Source organism: Poecilia mexicana, unplaced genomic scaffold (assembly GCF_051168715.1).
Source record: "Poecilia mexicana isolate PSO_F unplaced genomic scaffold, ASM5116871v1 scaffold_16, whole genome shotgun sequence".
NCBI classification, from domain to species: domain Eukaryota; kingdom Metazoa; phylum Chordata; class Actinopteri; order Cyprinodontiformes; family Poeciliidae; genus Poecilia; species Poecilia mexicana.
This window is the reverse complement of record NW_028263385.1, coordinates 20544608-20563363: the sequence shown is the minus strand read 5'-3', so window position 1 is coordinate 20563363 and position 18756 is coordinate 20544608. Positions and strand designations below refer to the sequence as shown.

At 41.0% G+C, this 18756-nt stretch overlaps 3 protein-coding genes across 3 annotated transcripts; all 3 read left to right on the top strand.

Annotated features, from left to right (window-relative positions):
- The first annotated feature begins 242 nt into the window (after positions 1-242).
- LOC106932031 (transmembrane protein 222) lies at positions 243-5070 on the top strand. Its single transcript, XM_015010498.2, has 6 exons — positions 243-524; positions 746-830; positions 988-1019; positions 1105-1201; positions 1307-1437; positions 3987-5070. The coding sequence occupies exons 1-6, from the start codon at positions 406-408 to the stop codon at positions 4072-4074; spliced, it is 552 nt and encodes a 183-aa protein (XP_014865984.1). The 5' UTR covers positions 243-405; the 3' UTR covers positions 4075-5070.
- A 954-nt stretch (positions 5071-6024) lies between these two features.
- On the top strand, positions 6025-9148 carry tpbg1a (trophoblast glycoprotein 1a). The gene is made up of 2 exons (XM_015010495.2): positions 6025-6942; positions 7154-9148. The coding sequence occupies exons 1-2, from the start codon at positions 6680-6682 to the stop codon at positions 8121-8123; spliced, it is 1233 nt and encodes a 410-aa protein (XP_014865981.2). The 5' UTR covers positions 6025-6679; the 3' UTR covers positions 8124-9148.
- Positions 9149-10404: 1256 nt separating this feature from the next.
- On the top strand, positions 10405-16838 carry kdf1a (keratinocyte differentiation factor 1a). The gene is made up of 4 exons (XM_015010497.2): positions 10405-10884; positions 12124-13166; positions 13546-13620; positions 16175-16838. The coding sequence occupies exons 2-4, from the start codon at positions 12143-12145 to the stop codon at positions 16258-16260; spliced, it is 1185 nt and encodes a 394-aa protein (XP_014865983.2). The 5' UTR covers positions 10405-10884; positions 12124-12142; the 3' UTR covers positions 16261-16838.
- The last annotated feature ends 1918 nt before the right edge of the window (positions 16839-18756 follow it).

Here is an 18756-nt window from a genome sequence, read left to right as displayed (position 1 = left end):
GCTGTACGCCCATGAATCTACCAATTTATGGGTATCAAATTAAACAGGGCCCACTTTTCAGATTTTTATTTGTGCGGGGCGATAAAATCTTATTTTTCCTTCCCATTTCACAGATAAGCACAAATTTAAGTATGTAATAAAACACATTGAGGTCTGAGCTTGTAACATAAATGAAGACGAGTTGAAGAAGTTTGAATACTTTTGCATGGCACTGCATATCGGTCACTGAGTGCCGAGACGGTCAGCTGAAGTTTTTATGAATTTTTACACGATTTTAAATGAAGTTCAAACAAGACGCACGCGTCCCGTCAGATTATATGCCACAACAGCCTGCCATACCCTTCCGTTTCCACGCTGCGTTTGCGTCAGCGTCGTCTGGGTCTCCCTCTGGGATCTCAGGTTGTGATGGCGGAGGTGGACGACGCCGACATCATGGTGAACTTCCAGGGTGATTTCCTAAAAAGCGGCAGGAAAAGCTGCCGCTACCCGTACTGCATTGTCTGGACGCCTATTCCGATTTTATCGTAAGAAGCTAATAAATCCCAATCCTGCTTTTCTAGAGAGGTGAACGCTGCAGCTGACAACTCTTGTCAGCTGACTGCTATTTTTCCCCTCAACATCCGGTTAAAGCAGATTAGTCCTGGCCGTGTTGTTTTGCGTTCATTTGCACAGATGCATTAGATGCACAGCACCGATCGTGTTCTGTTGAACCTGAACTGACTCATTCTTTCAATCCATCCTGCAGGTGGGTGCTCCCCTTCATCGGTCACATGGGCATCTGCACCTCTTCAGGGGTCATACGAGACTTTGCGGGATCTTACTTTGTCTCGGTCAGTCACTCTTCTCTTCTGATTCTTTGGATTCACGTGTCAAAACATCAGCTGTAATGACAACTAGCATGTAGATTGTCAAATTTTCTTGCATTTCTGTAGCTTAATTGAAAGTTTTGGCTGTTAGTCCATATAAAATATTTAATTTCTCTTTCAGGAGGATAACATGGGGTTTGGTCGACCCACAAAGTAGGTTTGATAACTAAATTCTGGTATTTTTTATTGTTTCAAAACGCTGTTATTCAAATCAACACACCAATGACTTCTGTTGTAGGTACTGGAGGCTCGATGTGGATAAAGTCTGTGGTAACGGTGCAGCAACGTGGGACCAAGCAGTGCACGATGCATCTGAGGAATACAAATGCAGGCCGGTACGACTGCATACAATGTATTTTATTAATCTTAATTCATGCTGCTGCAGAATTATTCACGTCTTCTTTTGTTGTTGTTGTTTCCTCCCCCTTGTCGCATTGAAGCACAACCTGTGCATGGATAACTGTCATTCCCACGTTGCGATGGCTTTAAACCTGATGCGGTATGACAACAGCTCATCCTGGAACATGGTGAACCTCTGTGTGCTGTCCTTCATTCATGGGAAGCATGTGAGGTAAACTGTTCACACTCACTTCACCCTCCGGTCCTAGAACTGTAAACATGTATCAGTATCACTTTGTTTTTGTCCCTGCAGGAAACTTTTCCCTTTCAACCAAGTGGAAAGAAAAAAATAATAATAATACATGCAGACACAATCATGCTGACATTTTCAAAAACATTAAAGAAAACTATTAAAGTTATTAATAACTTTTAAAAATGTATATTAAAAACAATCACATTAAAATGAAGAGGCAATCTTTTGCTTCTTGATCCAGGCGGTCTAGATCGCTTTCCAGGTGGTAGCAGCTCAAATTCACCATGAAGTGATCGACAAGGAGAGGGAAGAATGTCTTCTGTCTTCTCTGTGGCTGTTTTTGAAAATGTTTCTGTTAGATCAGATGATAAGATAAAATAAAACTTTATTATCCACTAAGGCGGAAGGTTTTCTTTCTCTCTTCAACCGTAAAGGAAAACACTTTCATACAGTCGCAGTGTCAACAATTTGTACATAAAATTAAATACTTTGCATGCTATAGGCAGATGTTATCATTTAGTTTGATTAAGAATTTTTATTCTGATGTTCACCTGACCAGGTGGGTGATCTTCTCCCTTTAGCAGACTGACAGTAAAAATGTGTTGTCCTGTATAATGACTCCTGCAGTCGTTGCAACAGGTATATGGGACAGAGAACGCAGCCCAGAGGAGAGACGGCGGAGGAAAACCCCTCGTCTGACTTAGACTCATTCACCCAGACGTTCTTGGATCTGTCACCAAGAACATCTAAAACCCTGCCAAGAACAAGTTGGGCACAGGTTAAAATTAGTCAGTAATTTAGGAGGCAAACTGTAAGACTGGATTAAATTAAAAGCAGGAGAAAAATATAATAACAGCAGCTGTGCATGAAAACCAAGGTGCGTTTAAAAATGAACTTAAGAAGCGTTAGGATTAGATTTTAAACCCTTCTATCACACCTGTTGGAAATTGTAAAATGTCGAATTTATACGTCAATTAGACATTTGAAAAACTTATCGACAAGCTTTTCAAAAGCTTTCATGATGATGTAAGTTAGAGCCGAATGTCTCCGTGTTTGCAAACTTTCAGCACAGATTGCTTAGCGAGTTTTCATAAAATCCGACTTATTTTCTCCAATGTCTCCAGGACATGTTCGATTGTAAATTACGGCGTCTTCCAAAAGCATAGCTGCTAAAGTCTTTACTTGTTTCTCATGTTGCAGCACAAGCTTCAACTTATTTGACTTGGACCCAGTGTGATACATCAGAAAACAACCAACAGTGTTGTATTAAGTCGAGGCAAAATGATAGAGTTCAAACTTTAAAAAAAAAAAAAAGATTCTGAACAGCGCATCAGGCTTTATATCCATTGTCTTTGAGCTCATACGTTGCTGAACAAACTTTCTCTGCAGTTGTAGCTGTATGTTTTGAAGGGTTTGTCTGTACGTGCTTCCTGCATTTAGACACTGAAATGTCCAATTTGCTTTCAAAGTTCTTACTTTGACTGAACACATTCTTTTAAAGGAACCGTTTCTCATCCTTCAGATCCTTCAGAGAGGCGCCGCTTGTTTGTTCTCCTGCCTAAAAATATAAAAGGCGGCAGCAGTCACAGCTGTTGCTCCACCATCAGAGAGGGACTTTATTTGATGTGCTTTTTTTATATATTGTTTGATGGAAATAAAAGACTCATATTTATTCAGTTGGCCTTCCAGCCCGTTAACCCTTTAACCCTCCTTTTTACCAACAATCTGCATTTATTCCTTACCTTTAAGACTTGCAGAATTAGTTTTTTGCATTCGTACCTACAAGTAAAAACTTTACTTCCTGTTTGCTTTTTAATGATTGAGTTGAAGGAGTGTGGGGTGATTATGCCATAAACAACTTTGAGAAATTTTATGATCTCTTACTTGATGACTATAGCTAAAGTATGGAAATAAAAAAGAGGACGTTATCTTGCCAAATCGTATTAGTTCAAAATAAGCAGGTTGAATTAATTTTCTTTATTGACTCAAAATCACTTTTCCTTTTATTTCTTGTAGATAAAATCCTAACACCTTCCGCGTTGAGAAAGCAGAGAGATTAGAAATGAAAAGTGACACAGAAGGATTAATAAAAATGTGTGTGAATATGTGTAGCCCTAAACTTAAACATCAAACATAAGGCGTCTTGTTTTTAGCCGCGTATACGCCGTCTGGAAAAATGCCCTGCTGCCAGAGTCCAGCTCCATTAAGAGACATATGGCACAGAGAACCCCCCCCCCCTCATTATTCTCCGCTGACCCACATAGAGAACAATACAGCCACAGTTTGTGCTGCCGCTTCCTACACACTCCCACAGCAAAGGAGTCTCGGGCAATTCATCACTGACGGCGGCGCTCCCCTCCGCGCCACCGCTGGAGGTCACCTCTCAGCTGGATGGTTTGGTGGGACGCAGGTCATGGAGCCTATGGGGATTAAAATGGTTGTGTCCTTTAGAATCGACTAGAAGGGCATCTGTTATAAGAGATGTTTGCAGGTGTTGTCTTTAACACACGGTCTCTCTTTCCCCTCAGCTGGGCAGCGGTCCTGAAGACCTGGCTCCCCTTCGTCATGCTCTGTGGGGTCCTCGCCACGTTCATCCTGACTCTGAACCTACAGTAATGCAGCGAGCGGCACCAGGAGAGGGCTTTAGTGATGCTGTGTACACTGTCACTGACATGAGTGGTGTGTGTTTTGATGGGACGTTTGCAAAATATCAAATGGAACGACTCGTTATGTTTAATTTAACAAGCTTACTTGTTGTTTTTAAAGGATTTGTATCATTGTTTTTGCAGCTTTACCTTATCATTTGTATCCAGTGTTGCAGTTCCCGATAGTTGTATTAAATCACATGTGCAATATCAAGAAATATATAAAACAACATAAAGGGGGGGAGAAAGGCACAGTTCTGCTCAGAACGCAGCCAAAGGTTGCAGAAGAGTGATAATTTAAATCTGAATCACCAAACTCTGGCTTCAGCGCGTAGCGCAATGTTCACCTAGTACAAAAGCAGCGATAGCAAAATTAACAGCAAGAATTTGAGATCATACAGTGAAGAAGTACATAGGAATTTATCCATTGTACTTTGGGAAGTCAGGCGAAATCTTGCCTGTGAGCAGTAGCTTGGAGACCTACCAAACAGGCATTCTACACAGGGATTTAAAAGCTTTCTGAGAGTGTATGAAAGCTAGTTATAGAGACTGTAATTTGAAACACTAACATTCTGGCAGCATTCAGACAAATGTAATTTCCACTTCGGTTCTGTCCAACATTGTTTCTTGGATAAGCACAGACATCCATCCGCATGTTCCTCCAAACAGCTCACCAGAACAGCCTACTTTATCTTATCAACCCGTACAGTGGTTATGCAAGCTTTGCCTTTATCCATATAATCAGCTTGTGTTTGATATATCACTTTAATATAGTTGATAAAACATTACTCTGAGGACAGCATCTAGCTCTGTCTGCAGTTATTTATCACCCAACGAAATGTTTATCCCTAAAAGTCGCTTCAAATTATTACTAATGGATGGAGGTGAAAATGTTGATCTATAACCAAGACTGCAGACAAACACTCCTATGTAAAGACAGAAGTGAAGTAAATATCACGAGCAAAAAGCAGGGAAAACATTTGGAGAGATTAATCTGTGGACTTTAGCACAGGTTTTGACAACAGATACATAAAAAATGACTAAGATCTAGAGATGTAAAGGGAATTATAACTAAAATCAGTTATTATTATAACAAGCAATGGCCAATTTAAAAAGAGTATTTTCTTACCTGATAAACTTTATGCTGACAAACAGCACCCGGAGTCGTCTGGCTTTTTACCCCCCTACTCAAGACATCTGTCTAACAGCATGAACTGTGCTGTGAGCCCATCCCTCATCTCTGGCTTGAAATCAGATCCCCAATATTTCATAATCCCTGGCCAAACAGTGTTTCCAGTGGAGAGACTGTTTTTGGTTGAAATTTATCTTTTTTTACTTGTTTACTTCCAACCGTCTTTCCTACACAGATCATCTCTACAGCAGATGTGCTCACTCTGTCCTTTTTTGTGCGATGCCAGTAAGAATCTGCATATTCATTCAATATATTTCTGTTAATTTTTAAATGATGAAATCAGTCCTTGTCCTTAGCATAGCAGAAGCCCAACAGACTGACTTCAGAAAATACTTCGTCATTCATAAATACTTGCCTCCTATTTTTAGGAGGCAAGTATTGGCTCATATGTCTTTTTGTTCTCAAAAAGTGCTTTTAAAATCCTTTGTCTGCTATGAAAAGCTGGTTATGATTTATTTAAGTTTCATATTTTCAATATTTATGGATCTTATCTAGCTCTAAAATGTGATATTTGTCCTTTGTGGAAAAGAGTTTTGTTTTGTTTTAGTAACGGTGCAATACAGGGTCTGCAAATCTTTTCTCACGCTCGTAATTTTTTAAAAGTTTTGTTAACTTACAATATGCTGGATGCTTTTTCTTGGGAAAAATAGTCACATTAAGGAGGTTCATTTTCTCCGTAATATGCCGCAGGGGAGCGGCGAGTTGCATTTTTCATGAGCGACAGTGATGAATCCGTTTCTGCGGCACCTAATGTTGACTCCGGTGATGAATCGCTATGAGATGGATTTGAAATCTTAATGCTGAAAGTTCTCATCCTCATCAGTTTTTTTGTGAATGAGATGCGAGTCGCTACCAAAGATAGAATGATGTGGAGGGGGAACTTGGGAGTGTCCTCGTTTGAATTTGTCTAAATTATTTATTCATTTATTTGCGAGCAAATACTAAATACTCACTTAACTTTGCAACCTGGAATGTCACTGGAGTAAGACTCAGGACTATGAACAGATCTGCTTTGAAAGCTATCTAACTACTGATTAATAATTGTTGTGTATATTTTTTTTGTATGTTTAGCAAGTAATTGTTGATATTCTTCCACTGTGTCCTCTGTCAGACGGTGGTGTAGGTCAGTGGCTGTGGGCGCTCTAATCTAATCGTCCCCTGTACCTTTAAGGGAACCACATACCTTTTTTTTAGCAAGCAGATTCAGTTCGATAGGAGCAACCATCAATTTGTGGGAACCCTTATTCCCACAGTGGAGCAGATGAGAAGCCACTACTGCTGGAACAAGCAGCCCTTGCCACTAACTCAGCGTTAGAAGGAACAGGTCGCATTTTTCTCTGCTGTCATTTTCATCTGCAACTTCTTTGTTTCCAACTCTGCAGACATGTGCATTTTGGCAGCTTGTGTTTTTCTAGGAGTTCTCCTTTTGCTTGCACCCTCGCAGTGCTTGGCGTGTCCTTTTGGCTGTGAATGTTTTGCAGTCACCCGCACGGTGAAGTGTGTCTCTAAGGATCTGCTCGTAGTGCCACAAAACATTCCAGGATATACCCGGAGTGTCGTCATCACAGGGAATAACATACATCAAGTCGGACCAGATTCGTTTACAGAACTGCAGAATGTCACTAACGTCATTTTAAGCAATAACAGGTGAGAATGTCGGTGTCATGTTTTTTAGTTGTGTAATTTAAAGCCATATTTGGTTAATGTAACACTTTGTTGGTGTGTGTATGTAATAAAGAAACAGTGGCTTTATCTGTGGCCGTGTTTGTTCCTTTAAAGATGCTATATGTGTTATTCAGCATAAGAATGGCATCAGAACGTCTAAGAGCGGTTGTCACAGTGTTAGTCGTCTTCTCAGGATCACAGAATTGGCCTCCCACACCTTTGCCGGTCTCACCAGTCTGCGCTCCTTGGACCTCAGTGGTAACCAGCTGGCGTTAATCCACCCAGAGGCACTCAGCATACCTGGAAGCCCCCTTCAGGAGCTCAACCTGAGCCACTCGCTGCACAACTTCACCGCCCTGACCGACCTGGCCACGGCTCTCCGCTGGGGCGGACTCTGGGGGCTCCGCCGCCTCGACCTTTCTGGAAACCTCCTGGGCCTTCTCCCGCCCGGGATGTTCTCCCACATTCCCAGTTTGCAGCAGCTCTTGCTCAGGAACAACTCCTTGGTGGCTGTCTATGCGGGGACCTTTTCCGGCATGGACCATCTGGAGACCCTGGACCTCACGCACAACAACTTCGAGGCGTTCAGGGTCGACGCGCTGCAAGAACTAGAGAGACTCGGCAACGCTCAGATCTTTCTCGGTTACAACCCGTACACCTGCTCCTGTGAGAGCCGGGACTTTGTGACCTGGCTGAATAAAACCAGAGCCCGGGTGGATGCTGACGCGGTCAGATGTGCATCACCGGAGGCGTTAGCCGACACCCGGCTGCAAGGGCTCACCGTCCAGGCCATTGGTTGTGTAGTTCCGGTCCTGGCCGAGGTGGCTGACCTGACCTTGCAGACGTCGTACGTTTTCCTGGGGCTGGTGCTGGGCTTTGTCGGCATGGTTTTTCTCTTTGTGCTCTACCTGAATCGAAACGGCATGAAGAAGTGGATCATAGAAACGAGGGACGCGTGCCGGGACGTTCTGGAGGGCTATCACTACCGGTACGAGATAGACTCTGACCCTCGGTTGGGTCACATTGCGGCCGGCGGTAGCAGGTCACAAAGGCATCTGGGAAAAGAGCCGTCCCAACAGCTGCCAAATGACACGTGTATAGTCCAAGCCTCGACAGAAACACAAGTCAAACCAGTGGCAACCTCTCCTGCTGTAAACTCCTGATCTTGGAGTTTCATTGAAGGAATAAAAGATACAAGTGCATTTTTTTTAAATGAATTTGGATATCATCCAATAATTTATTTAGTTTGCAAATTCAGTTCAAAAAGTAAAGGTCACATTCACTGCCAAGAGTGAAATGTGTCGAGGGGTAATTTGTTTAATTTTTTTTTAATTCTTAAAAATATTGACAGGTTTCCACAAGCAGCACGAACTACAGAAAGGTCACAGCAAGAGAAGATGGCTGCTTTGTCCTAGCATGTCAAAATGTGGAGAAGCAACAGGGATGACAAGCAGCACTCTTTTGCTGCATTGTTGCAATAATTCATGCAAAAGGAGCCCCAACATAGAGTGGATATACTGTACAGTACATGAAGAATCCTTATGAAGCAAAGATTTATGAATAAGAAATGATTTTTTTCATTAATATTATGTCATTTTCCAATTTTCTGAGAAATTGACTTTTGGGTTTTAACTAGCCATAAATCATAATCATCAAAATGAAAAGAAATAGGTGGTTGAAACCTACCACTTGGTGTGTAAAGTACCTGTAGAGTTGCATTCTTTAAGTTAAATTATTAAAGTAACCTAAAAAATATATAGAGAGGTGTACTTTTAGAATCTCAGAATATTTATACTTGCTGTGTATCCTTTAAACTTCACCATAAAAAGTGCCTTTGTGTTTTCTTAGGCACGTGAAATTAATCTGCAAATAGTTTTCTGCTTTTTAGATAAACGCTCTTGGTTTTAGTCATCGTTTATTAGTTAGTCTTATCATCATAACTCCACACATTTGGAAGCTCCTCTACTGATAGCGTTGATGGCAGCTCAGACACACGGAGAATGCATGAGAAAGCATAAAGTATTAAAATATGTCTTGTATCATTAATACTGTTGTAAAGTTTCGATGCAAAAAGTTCTCGGATGACACATTTTGTTGCATTTGTCTTTGTTGCGTCACGCGTAGCACAACATGTTATATGAAACACATATTTCTGTTCCAAATAAAACATTTGTTTATTTATATTTCATTTCTACGCTCCCTTACTGTGACTGGAGTCCAGAATGAAGAACTACGGAAAACCATTTGTTTTCCTCCATGTGGCACGTTCCCACTATTTCTGCTCATAGAGTGCGTGATTAAGTGTCTGCATTCAGTGGAAATAGGACAAAATGAAAGATGTTGTTTAGAAACACACCTGCTGGCTCTGCAGCTGTGCACCCCTGTGAGCATGCCAGGCCTGCCTTGGATGTGTGCGCATTAATTACAACGGTGGTTTCCAAAGTTCCTCCGCTCCTGACCTACAAAGTAGTAGTTGCTAAAGGCTTGTGACCCAGACGACTGAAGAGTACAAATATTGATAATAACCAGCAGGATGGATAATTGCAACACTAATGGCCTCTTCAGAGCTTCCATCATATCTGGAACTGGTGTTTCTACCACTTTTATACAGACCCTCACAAAAGTTTTCATACAACTCCATTTCCTGACATTTTTCACTTTAAAACCGTAATTTTTAGTGTGTGTTAGTTTTACTTTGATTTTTCGTCGCAATTGTCCTGTGGTTTAAGTAGGTGAACAATCTCCATCCTGCCTAAAGAAAAATAAACCCAAAGCTAGTGTTGTGCATGAATGCATTAAAATAAACCCTTCTTTCATGAAGGTGGAATACATTTCTGTTGTTTTTTGTTTGTCTGTTTGTTTGTTTGTTTTCTTTTTCACTTACCAATGCTGGGTATTTTGAGATGAACTTGAAGGAAATGCAGTTCACACTGACGTCTTTTAAAGGTACACTAATCAGGGTTGAACAAAAGATTTACACATACTTTGCAGGTAGAAACTTTGGATGTTTCATACAGAAAGTGATGCAGCATTTTCCTTCAAGGCACACACTGAGTGACTGCAGAGAGTGTGTGTGTGTCCGTGAAGTGGAGATGGCGTTAAGGTAGGCCTATCCATTTCCCTTTGCTATAAACTTGACTATGTCGCCTTTAACTCTCTAAACTAAAAGTATTAAACGATTTCACTGCAATGACCAAAATTATATTAATTTGGTTTTGAAGTGATATTAATTGAATCTCTCTTCTTTTTTTTTCAGAAAAGGAGATAACAAAATAACAAAATAATATTTTTCTGGCTATTTTGCAAATATGTGTTGACTGTAAGCCATTATAATTTCGGACCGTGGTGGTTATGTACTACACCACAATGCTCATCTTGGATCTTTTTGCTTTTTATAACAAATGTTCGTGAGAACCATTTAGATAGTGTAAATAGGGGTTAAAAGTTTTTTTCATTTGTTTCTTTGTTTTTATTTTATTTTATTTAAATTTATTGTTGCGTTAACTTCCTTTTTTTTGTCATTTGACCGTTTTTATTTTCTTGCTCTGTACCTAAACATCCGGCTCAGGTGACGTCAACACGCACCTGTGGGTGGGTCCCCTGCTGCGGTATTAGCTGTAGCCGCAGGTGATAGTCAAGCACTGGGAGACGCTCGGCAGCTCCGGGGACTCGCTTTTTCTCTTTTTGACCAGAAGAGACTGTTTGGATGTGCTGGGTGATCTCGTTCGGTGGCGGCGCCGGACTCCGGGCTTCGACTTTACCGAGTTTCTCCCTTGTTGGATGAAACAGAAACTCACCTGGAAGTCCCCGGTCCTGTCGACACTCCGTCCCAGTTTGAGGCGCTAGCAGCAGGAGCTGCGTCGGTGTGAGACTTCCGCGGTTCGCTCGCCAGCGAGCACAACCACAACTGTTTCTGCTTATGCGGTAAGTGGAAGCTTTGCAAGTGAAATGTGGAGCAGTTATGTTGAAACGGGGTTTGGCACTGATTGCACAGGTATTCTGGACCTAAAGGGAACACCCCAAAAACTTCTGTGAAGGCAGCAATCAGCGCACCCTGTTGTTGTATTCATATAGGTTTTTTTTAACTGCTTAATTTACCAGATCTCTGAGAGCTTAGTGCTTTAAACTCTGGAGTTTTATTCTTCAGATAAAATAACTATAAAGTGCAAAACAGTGGAAGAAGCATGCAAACAAGTGCTGAGCTAATAAAAATAGATAATATTTATTAGACAACCAGAATGAAATGTAGAACTAGGGGATCTAAATAGATGCATCTCTCGTATATAAATAATTTAAAATACACACATAAACACGACTGTGTACTTAAACATTTCAACAAATAAACCATTCATTTTTATTTGTAATAAAAAATAGTTATATAATATGCAATGCACTATGAACAAGTGTAAAAGTAAAAGGAGACTTTAGTTATTAATATTAATTTAAAAGTACAGTAGCATCAAATAAAAACGTTTAATCAGATAAAAACAAAAATCTAATATGTAAAACACATATTTTTTACATATGTAAAAAACCACATTACAATAAACAGATAAAACACAAAATGTTCTCATTTTTCAATGAATCTGAAGAGTTGCAAAAGCACAAAACCAAAACCAAACTTTAATGTTTTACAGTTAAAAAAGTAAAACATTAAAATTGACAGAACTAAAATCTAACAGACTGAATAACATGCTGCAGCTATCAAGACAAATATAGATGAAATAAAAGGACATTTTACATATAATGAAATCAAAAATATCAAATATATCACATTAATTTGATCATGTTCATAGTACATTAAAATTGCAATCGAAAAATATAGAATATAAAAGACTAAAAAGCAAAACAAAACGAGCAAAAACATAAAAATGTGAAAATCCAATAACATTCTTTAACCATAAAAACATATAAATAGAACAATACACTGTTTATTCATGATGAAATCAAAGTTGATTGTATTCAAATCAAAATGCAATGTTTAAATAAATAAACTTCTTCGGTTTCGTAGAGTATCAACACATTTAGTATTTCTGTTTGATCATTGCACAAATATATAATGAGATTCAAGTTCTGCTCTAAAGGTTCCTTCTCTGCAGGCCTGTTTCAGTTATTTAAAGGAGTAATGTCCACTAACTCGCCTGGCTCCCTCTTCCTCTGCAGGTCCCGGGCCTTTTGAGCCATGCCTGGCCACAGCTCAGGGGCTCCCCAGACGTCCCGCCACTCAAAGCACCGCTCCTCCCAGGGCAACCACAAACCAAGTCGAACTATATACAGGGAGAGCACGGGCTTACCTGACCTCAGGGAGCTTCATGGGGAACATTTCCGCGAGCACCACAACAACCACCCTCGGCATACGGAGAGCAAGAACGGCCCCAGTAGAAGATACCCGCGAAACGGCACGGCCCGGGCCTCAGAGACTATAGGATTTATTCCAGGGTCGGCTGACAGCGCGCCGGCCAGCAGGCCCTCATGTGGCTCCTGCCCCTCTATGGGCTGGAGCAGCTGCAAGGCCCTGCTCTGCCGTATGCTCAACTGTGGCTGTTGTGGCAGCCGAGAGCCCTCTCTGCCCATTAACGAGAGCTCAACAGACCACCCAACCAAATCAGGCGGTGAGCCTTCCAACGGCATGGCTCTGACCAACTCAACCTGCGTTGTCTCCATGGAGCCCGGCAAGCCCACCAAGTCTGCCAGGGTGCCCACCAGCGAAAGTTTCCGTTACCAAGACGTGCGTTTTAGAGGCGAGATTGTAAATTATCCAGTGAATCCCTCCAAACGGACCCGTCCACCCGCAAAAGGGGAAAGCCAGAGACCGATCAGCAACACCAGCCTCTTGTCCAACGACTGCTACGACTTGGACGACCCGTGCGACAGCACAGACGTTGACTCTCTTATCACCAAGAAGCTCTTGGAGCTGTACGCCTTCCATCAGATCGAAGAGCTCGCCAAGTGTACGTCCGATTCCTCCTTCTTCCGCAAGACGAACGAGATAAGCGACCTCATCTACAACATTGCCCAGAACTACAACCTGGAGGAGCAGGAGGCCGAGTGCAAGCTGGTGCACGGGGTCATCCGCATCAGCACGAGGAAGGCCAAGAAGAAGGCCAGCCACCCGTCGACGGGGCAGCGTGCAAACGGCAGGAACGACGGGACTCTGCCCGATAGCGGCAACGAGACCATGACCCAAACCTTCATGAGCAGTGATTGTAAGGAAATCGCAATGAATGTTTTTGTTGCTGTTTTATAAAAATATGCTGCAAAGATTTATGATTCATTTAGGTATTTTGGAGCCCGGAGGTTGCAGAATACCAAATATTGGAAACATCTGACCTGTCGTCTCCCGGTGACTCATAGCCTGTTGGAACTTTGCAGCCTTTGTTTAGCTCAGAGTTGTAAGCCTCAACACACTAGGCATTTTGCAGGCAATGGCCTATTAACAATCAGATAATCTGGGGCAAGTTGAAACATGTACGCATGTTTTACCCAAAACACTGAAGTAGCAGATGACCAGATTATTTCTACGTCTTAAACCCATAGCAACACTGGTGCTTGTCTTCATGGTGTCCATCTGGTTTCCCTTCGCAGTTCCAGAGGTGAAGGTGTCTGAGCAAACGCCGTCAGACGAGCTGGCGAGGAAAATGAGACCATACGGCTCAAGAAGTGAGTACATTTGGGGAATTTTCCACCGGCGCACAGACACTTGTGTGACTTTTTTTTTTTTCCTGTTTGTTTTTGGTGGGGGTGTTAAAAATTAAGAATTAAGAACTTCAGAATTAAAGCCATCAGGATCTAAAGTTATTCACTTACAGTTTTCAACTGTCCTGATCTCAGAGGGATAATTTCCCCCGGTCTGTGTGACCCATTGTGGCCACTGCAGCTGTAGGCATCTTCTCAACTTCTCCCTCCTTTTTTTTTCTTTTTCCAGTAACACACCTCACCTTACATAGCAAAGTGCTGCATTCCTGCCCTTTTCTTCACATATTACAATTCTCGGCTGCTATTGAACGCCTACCTCATCTGCCTCGTTCTTTTTTTCCCCCCCTCCAGCTCTGCAGTCATGCTACACAATCTGCTTAAGCAGCAGATTAAGCCACATTAAATGCATGTCCCCTGATTTATTATGTCATTTTAGCAAACAACTCTGGTTACAAATGGATTACAGTGCAACAGGCCCTCTTCCCCCCCCTCCCTCCTCGCTCTTATGTGAAGAGGTTGCTAAAGGGACTGGGTGTCCTGTTACATGTCTTTGAATGAGGGTACAGCACATTGTGTTTCCATAACTATCACAGTGAGGCCTGGGAATGGATCAGCAGCTTGGGTTAAACTCGGTGCCCCTTAACCCTTTGATACTAATATACAGTGGCTGCTGAAGTGTTCATAACTTTTGAACATGTACGTTTTGTCACAACCACAAACCTCAGTGGGTTATATGTGAGGAAAGTGGTCCATGGGAACGTCATGCTGTTGGGATGCAGGGAAGCTAAATAGATGCAGCTAAATGTAAATCCAATCTTCTAAATTTATAATCTGGTCAAGAGTAGCATTAAGAAGAGGAGTGGGTCAGGTGGAGGACAGATTCCACAAATCTGGCCTTTATGCGAGAGTGTCCTGGATAAATAGTTAGTTTGAAGGAAACAACACTTAAAAAGTCCCATTTATGGTTTGCCACATGCCTCGTGGAAGGATGTTGTCAAATGACGCCATTTTTTTGTTCGGTTTAGATAAAGCTTTAATTCTGGCAGTGTTTGAGACGGTAGTGAGCTGATTTAGTAATAAATTGTAAATAGATTCAGGGTTCAGTTATGACACTTAGGGTTGTTTGGCTGTGTACTGATTCAGTGACTTTATTAAAGGATGACAAAGTTTATAAAAATATAAAGTTATGTGTGATCAGCACAGATAATATAGATGTTATAGAAGCCCACCATCTGCGTTCGGAGGCTTATGTAGATGTTGAGGAATGGTGGCCTAAGAATGGAGCCTTCAGGAGCCTGGATTTGTTATTGATTTTTGATTATCTAATGACACAAAGCCATTAGGTAAAATAAGATCTGAGCCAGTTTAGGACAATCTGACCGACTTTCCAATCGATCAATCTGTTTCCTATGATCGGATGTGTCAACTTCTATAATGAGAAGTTTTGCATGCATTGCTTTTAAGAGGTTTATCATTCAAAAACGTTTTATCAGTGTGATGTCAGTGCTGTGGTGATCCAGATGAAGCTTTTAAAAAAAAAAAAAAAAAAAAAAAGAAAGATGTTTGATCGCTGACATTTGCAGCCTCTGTTTATAATTCTCCATCTGAAGACAAGTATTTAATATTTACAACATTTGACTCTCTTCAGAGCGTAAGGACAAATGTTTTGGTTTTAATTTGTGTGGAATTAATGTACAAAGTCTTTGCAGAATCTGATTAAAAGTTGGTGAGCCTGTCAACAATAGTAAATAATGTCTGGGTCAGAGCAGCCAGAGCTGCAGTGGAAGAGTTAGGATCAGATTCAATAAATCAATAAATAAATCGAATAATCTTTTCCAGCGTCCCATCTGATATGTATATATTTTTTAAACCAAAATGTTATCTATAGTGGGCTAAGAGAAGCAACTTTGTTGCCCATAGCTGCTGTTTGCTGATGTCACTTGGGCGTCAGATTTATGGGTGTACGAGAAACACGGCCATGCAAAGGTTCCGCTTGAAACTTTTGCAATTAAAAAAAAAAAATTCCATTAATTACGTTAACATTTTTAACACGTTAAAAACTGTCGTTAATCAATCAAAATTAACACGTTAAAGTCCTGGCAATAGTTTAGATCAAAGCACATTTGCTGGCCTAGCCAAAGTCCAAAATGAAATCGAAGCGAGAATTCCTGGCAAAACTTAAATTGCTCTTCGTCCAGTCTGATGGAGCTTGGACTGTTTTAAAAAGACAATCAAAAATCTCAGTCTCTGGAGGCAGAACACAGAATAATAATGTCTGTGGTTGTACAACTTTGTGGAGTTGAATACTATTGGTTTTTATATGTGGGATTGTTTTCGAACAAAGTGTCATTTCCCCTCTGCTTCACAGCTTTGCTCTACTGTTAGTCTGTTGCATAAAATCAGAATACAATAAGTTGATATTTGTGGTTTGAAAACAAGTGGAAAAGTTGAGGAAATCCACTTTGCGCATCTATTCATCTGTATTAATTTCTTTCTTCCCCCCTACTTTCTCTTCCAGCATATTCCTCCAGCACTTCCTCAGCCTACTCTCCCTACCAGCACGACACCGGGACAAACTCCTCAGGAGCCCCTCTGCTGATTTGAAAAGCTACGCAGAGAATCACATGTCTATACGTTGACAAATCATGTAGCTTCCTTTCATTTATACTGTTACTGAGCAGAGCACCTTTATCCGACATGGGTATAGTTCTCCTTTCATTGGTCAAAATGATTTTTTTATCTTTCCTTTAAAAACGACCAACAGAGGAGATTTTTTATTATTATTATTATTATTTTGTCATTTTCTCATGGCAGAGGGATGTAAGTGTTTTTCTTTTGTTGTTTTTTTTTATCAATGCAGTGTTTTAGGTTTAGACAGTAAAGGCTCAGCAGTGAGGAGACCAGAGCATCGAGGCTCACGTCAGGACAGAACCGTCCTCAGTCTTGTCTTTGTTTTTGTTTGTACGAGCTGTCTTATTCTGCATGTACAGCTTAATGTCTCCTACCATTTCGCTCCACTGCTGAGGGACACTTTGGTCTGTTTCACCTGCAGACTGTATTGTCGAAAGCCATATTTTGATGTACATATTAAGTCAATGTTTCTCTGTAACCGTTTGGATTTGTTGTTTGTTTTTTTTATTCATGTTTTGAACAAAATAAAAATTTCCGTCGTTGTTTTTAAAGCCTTTTGTTTTTACTAAACGTGTTGCTGATACGCAACACAGGCTGCCTTTCTATTTGTCAGCGACACAGCAGAAAATGTAGATCAAACCGAAATCTGCTCGCAACAACTTCCTCGGCTCCAGCGTTTCTTTTCCTGCGTCGACAAATGTTTCTGTAAAGTTTTCTCCTTGGCCCACTTTTTCTTCGTCTCTGGGATTGTTGTCAGGCTCACCTCCCCGAGGTCAGCGTTGCAGCAGGCAGGGTTTTTCCGCCCTCAGCAAAAGACGGAACTCGTTTGGCTGGTTCTGACTCAAGGGAAATAAAATCCAGGGGTTTGTCTTTGTCATTTATTGCAAAATGAAGACGGAGCACGGAAAACCAACCCGATTTCAGGAATCCGTCACGATTCTGTTTGGTGTCGAACAAGTACTTTTTTTTTTCTTTTTACGCTCTGGAAATTTTAGATTCTGGTGTTCTTTTACGACCGAGGCCAAAACAACAAAAAAAATATATCTAAGGCTAAATCTGTTAGCTGCTGGTATTTACGACCATTTTGCGTCTTGTGTTGTAAAACAGGACATCTGTCAGACTGCATAATAAAATTGCTCCTGAACATTCTTTTGATTTCCTTTGGAAGCAGATGAGAAGAGTTTTTGGTTGAGTCACGTAGAAGCAATGCTTGCTCCACAAAACGTACACAACAACATGTAATTATCTCAGTTTTCTGTGCCTGAATTCAAGCTTTTCAGGCTTTTTTTTTCTCTTTTTTTTCTCCCCCCTTTTGTTTGTGTTGCAGTTTTCCTGCATAACCCCATTTCCTCTGGCTCACTGCCCCCGCCGGCACATTCCTGTTTTACCTGCACAGGTTGTCATGTAAAGACACACAGTTTCACAACCTGCATACCAAACAATGAGATGAGTAAGGACTAAGTAGGCCTGTTCCTTATAAATCACAGCATTCACACTGTTGGGATTGTTTTACGACGGTGTTTTCCTGTCGACTGTAACATGTTGCTCTTTACTTTCGTGGGTTCAATCGAGAAGAGGAAAAAAAAAGATTGACATTGTTCAGAAGGAGAGTAAATTAAAGAGCGACTTTCAGGAAACTACTTGCTGAGACAAAAAAAAAAAAAAAAAGATTCCATCATTTTCCATGAGAGGGAGACACAGGACCATTGTTAAAGTTCCTGCAATAACCACATGCATTATTGTGAAGTGGAAGGAAAATAGTAGGAGGTTTTCAATATTATTTAGCAAATTAAAAATGAAAAGTGCACTTTGCATTCAGCCCCCATTTGATATAATACCCTTAAATATACAAATTTGGCAAGAAGAAAACCATAACTAGCTCCATTTGTTTTTGCTTTTTTTTGTTTGTTTTTTTGTTCTTTATCACAAGCCATGCAGGGGACACAGCAGACACAGAAGAAGCAGGTTTGGATGGCAGAGGTCAAAATATTTGTGGTAAACTAAAGCAACACACTGACCTGAACGCACCCAACCACAGAAAGCATGTTACTGAGGCTGCAAAAGACTCACAACTGGGGCAGAGGTTCGCCCTCGAGTCAGGTGATGATCCTAAACACTCAGCTGCGATAGAATGGTTTATATCACAGCATATTCATGTGTCAGACTGGTGCTGTCAAGGTCTAGACCTAAGTCCAGTTAAGAATATGTTGCAAGACTTTAAAAAGGTGACATGATGTTCACAGATTTGAACTTTTTTGAAACTTTTGAGCTGTTCTGCAGAGAAGAGTGCAGGAAACATTCAGTCTAGTGCAAATCTTGGAGTTTTGTCGCCTCAAACGGATTTCCAGATGTTTTGAAAGGATGCACAAATTCATGTCACGGTTTTTGTGGGGGTTTTTTGTATGAGCAACTAAAGTGAATGACCACATATTATTTTCCTTCCTCTTCATAATTATGCACTTCTTTGTG

Bases quoted from the DNA above. Each gene is read 5' to 3' on its own strand.
- tpbg1a (XM_015010495.2), top strand. From the start codon at position 6,680: ATGTGCATTTTGGCAGCTTGTGTTTTTCTAGGAGTTCTCCTTTTGCTT. The intron at 6,943-7,153 runs GTGAGAATGTCG...TCGTCTTCTCAG, and splicing joins GTCATTTTAAGCAATAACAG to GATCACAGAATTGGCCTCCC.
- kdf1a (XM_015010497.2), top strand. From the start codon at position 12,143: ATGCCTGGCCACAGCTCAGGGGCTCCCCAGACGTCCCGCCACTCAAAG. The intron at 13,167-13,545 runs GTAAGGAAATCG...TTCCCTTCGCAG, and splicing joins AACCTTCATGAGCAGTGATT to TTCCAGAGGTGAAGGTGTCT. The intron at 13,621-16,174 runs GTGAGTACATTT...TTTCTCTTCCAG, and splicing joins GAGACCATACGGCTCAAGAA to CATATTCCTCCAGCACTTCC.
- LOC106932031 (XM_015010498.2), top strand. From the start codon at position 406: ATGGCGGAGGTGGACGACGCCGACATCATGGTGAACTTCCAGGGTGAT. The intron at 831-987 runs GTCAGTCACTCT...TTTCTCTTTCAG, and splicing joins CGGGATCTTACTTTGTCTCG to GAGGATAACATGGGGTTTGG. The intron at 1,020-1,104 runs GTAGGTTTGATA...CTTCTGTTGTAG, and splicing joins GGGTTTGGTCGACCCACAAA to GTACTGGAGGCTCGATGTGG.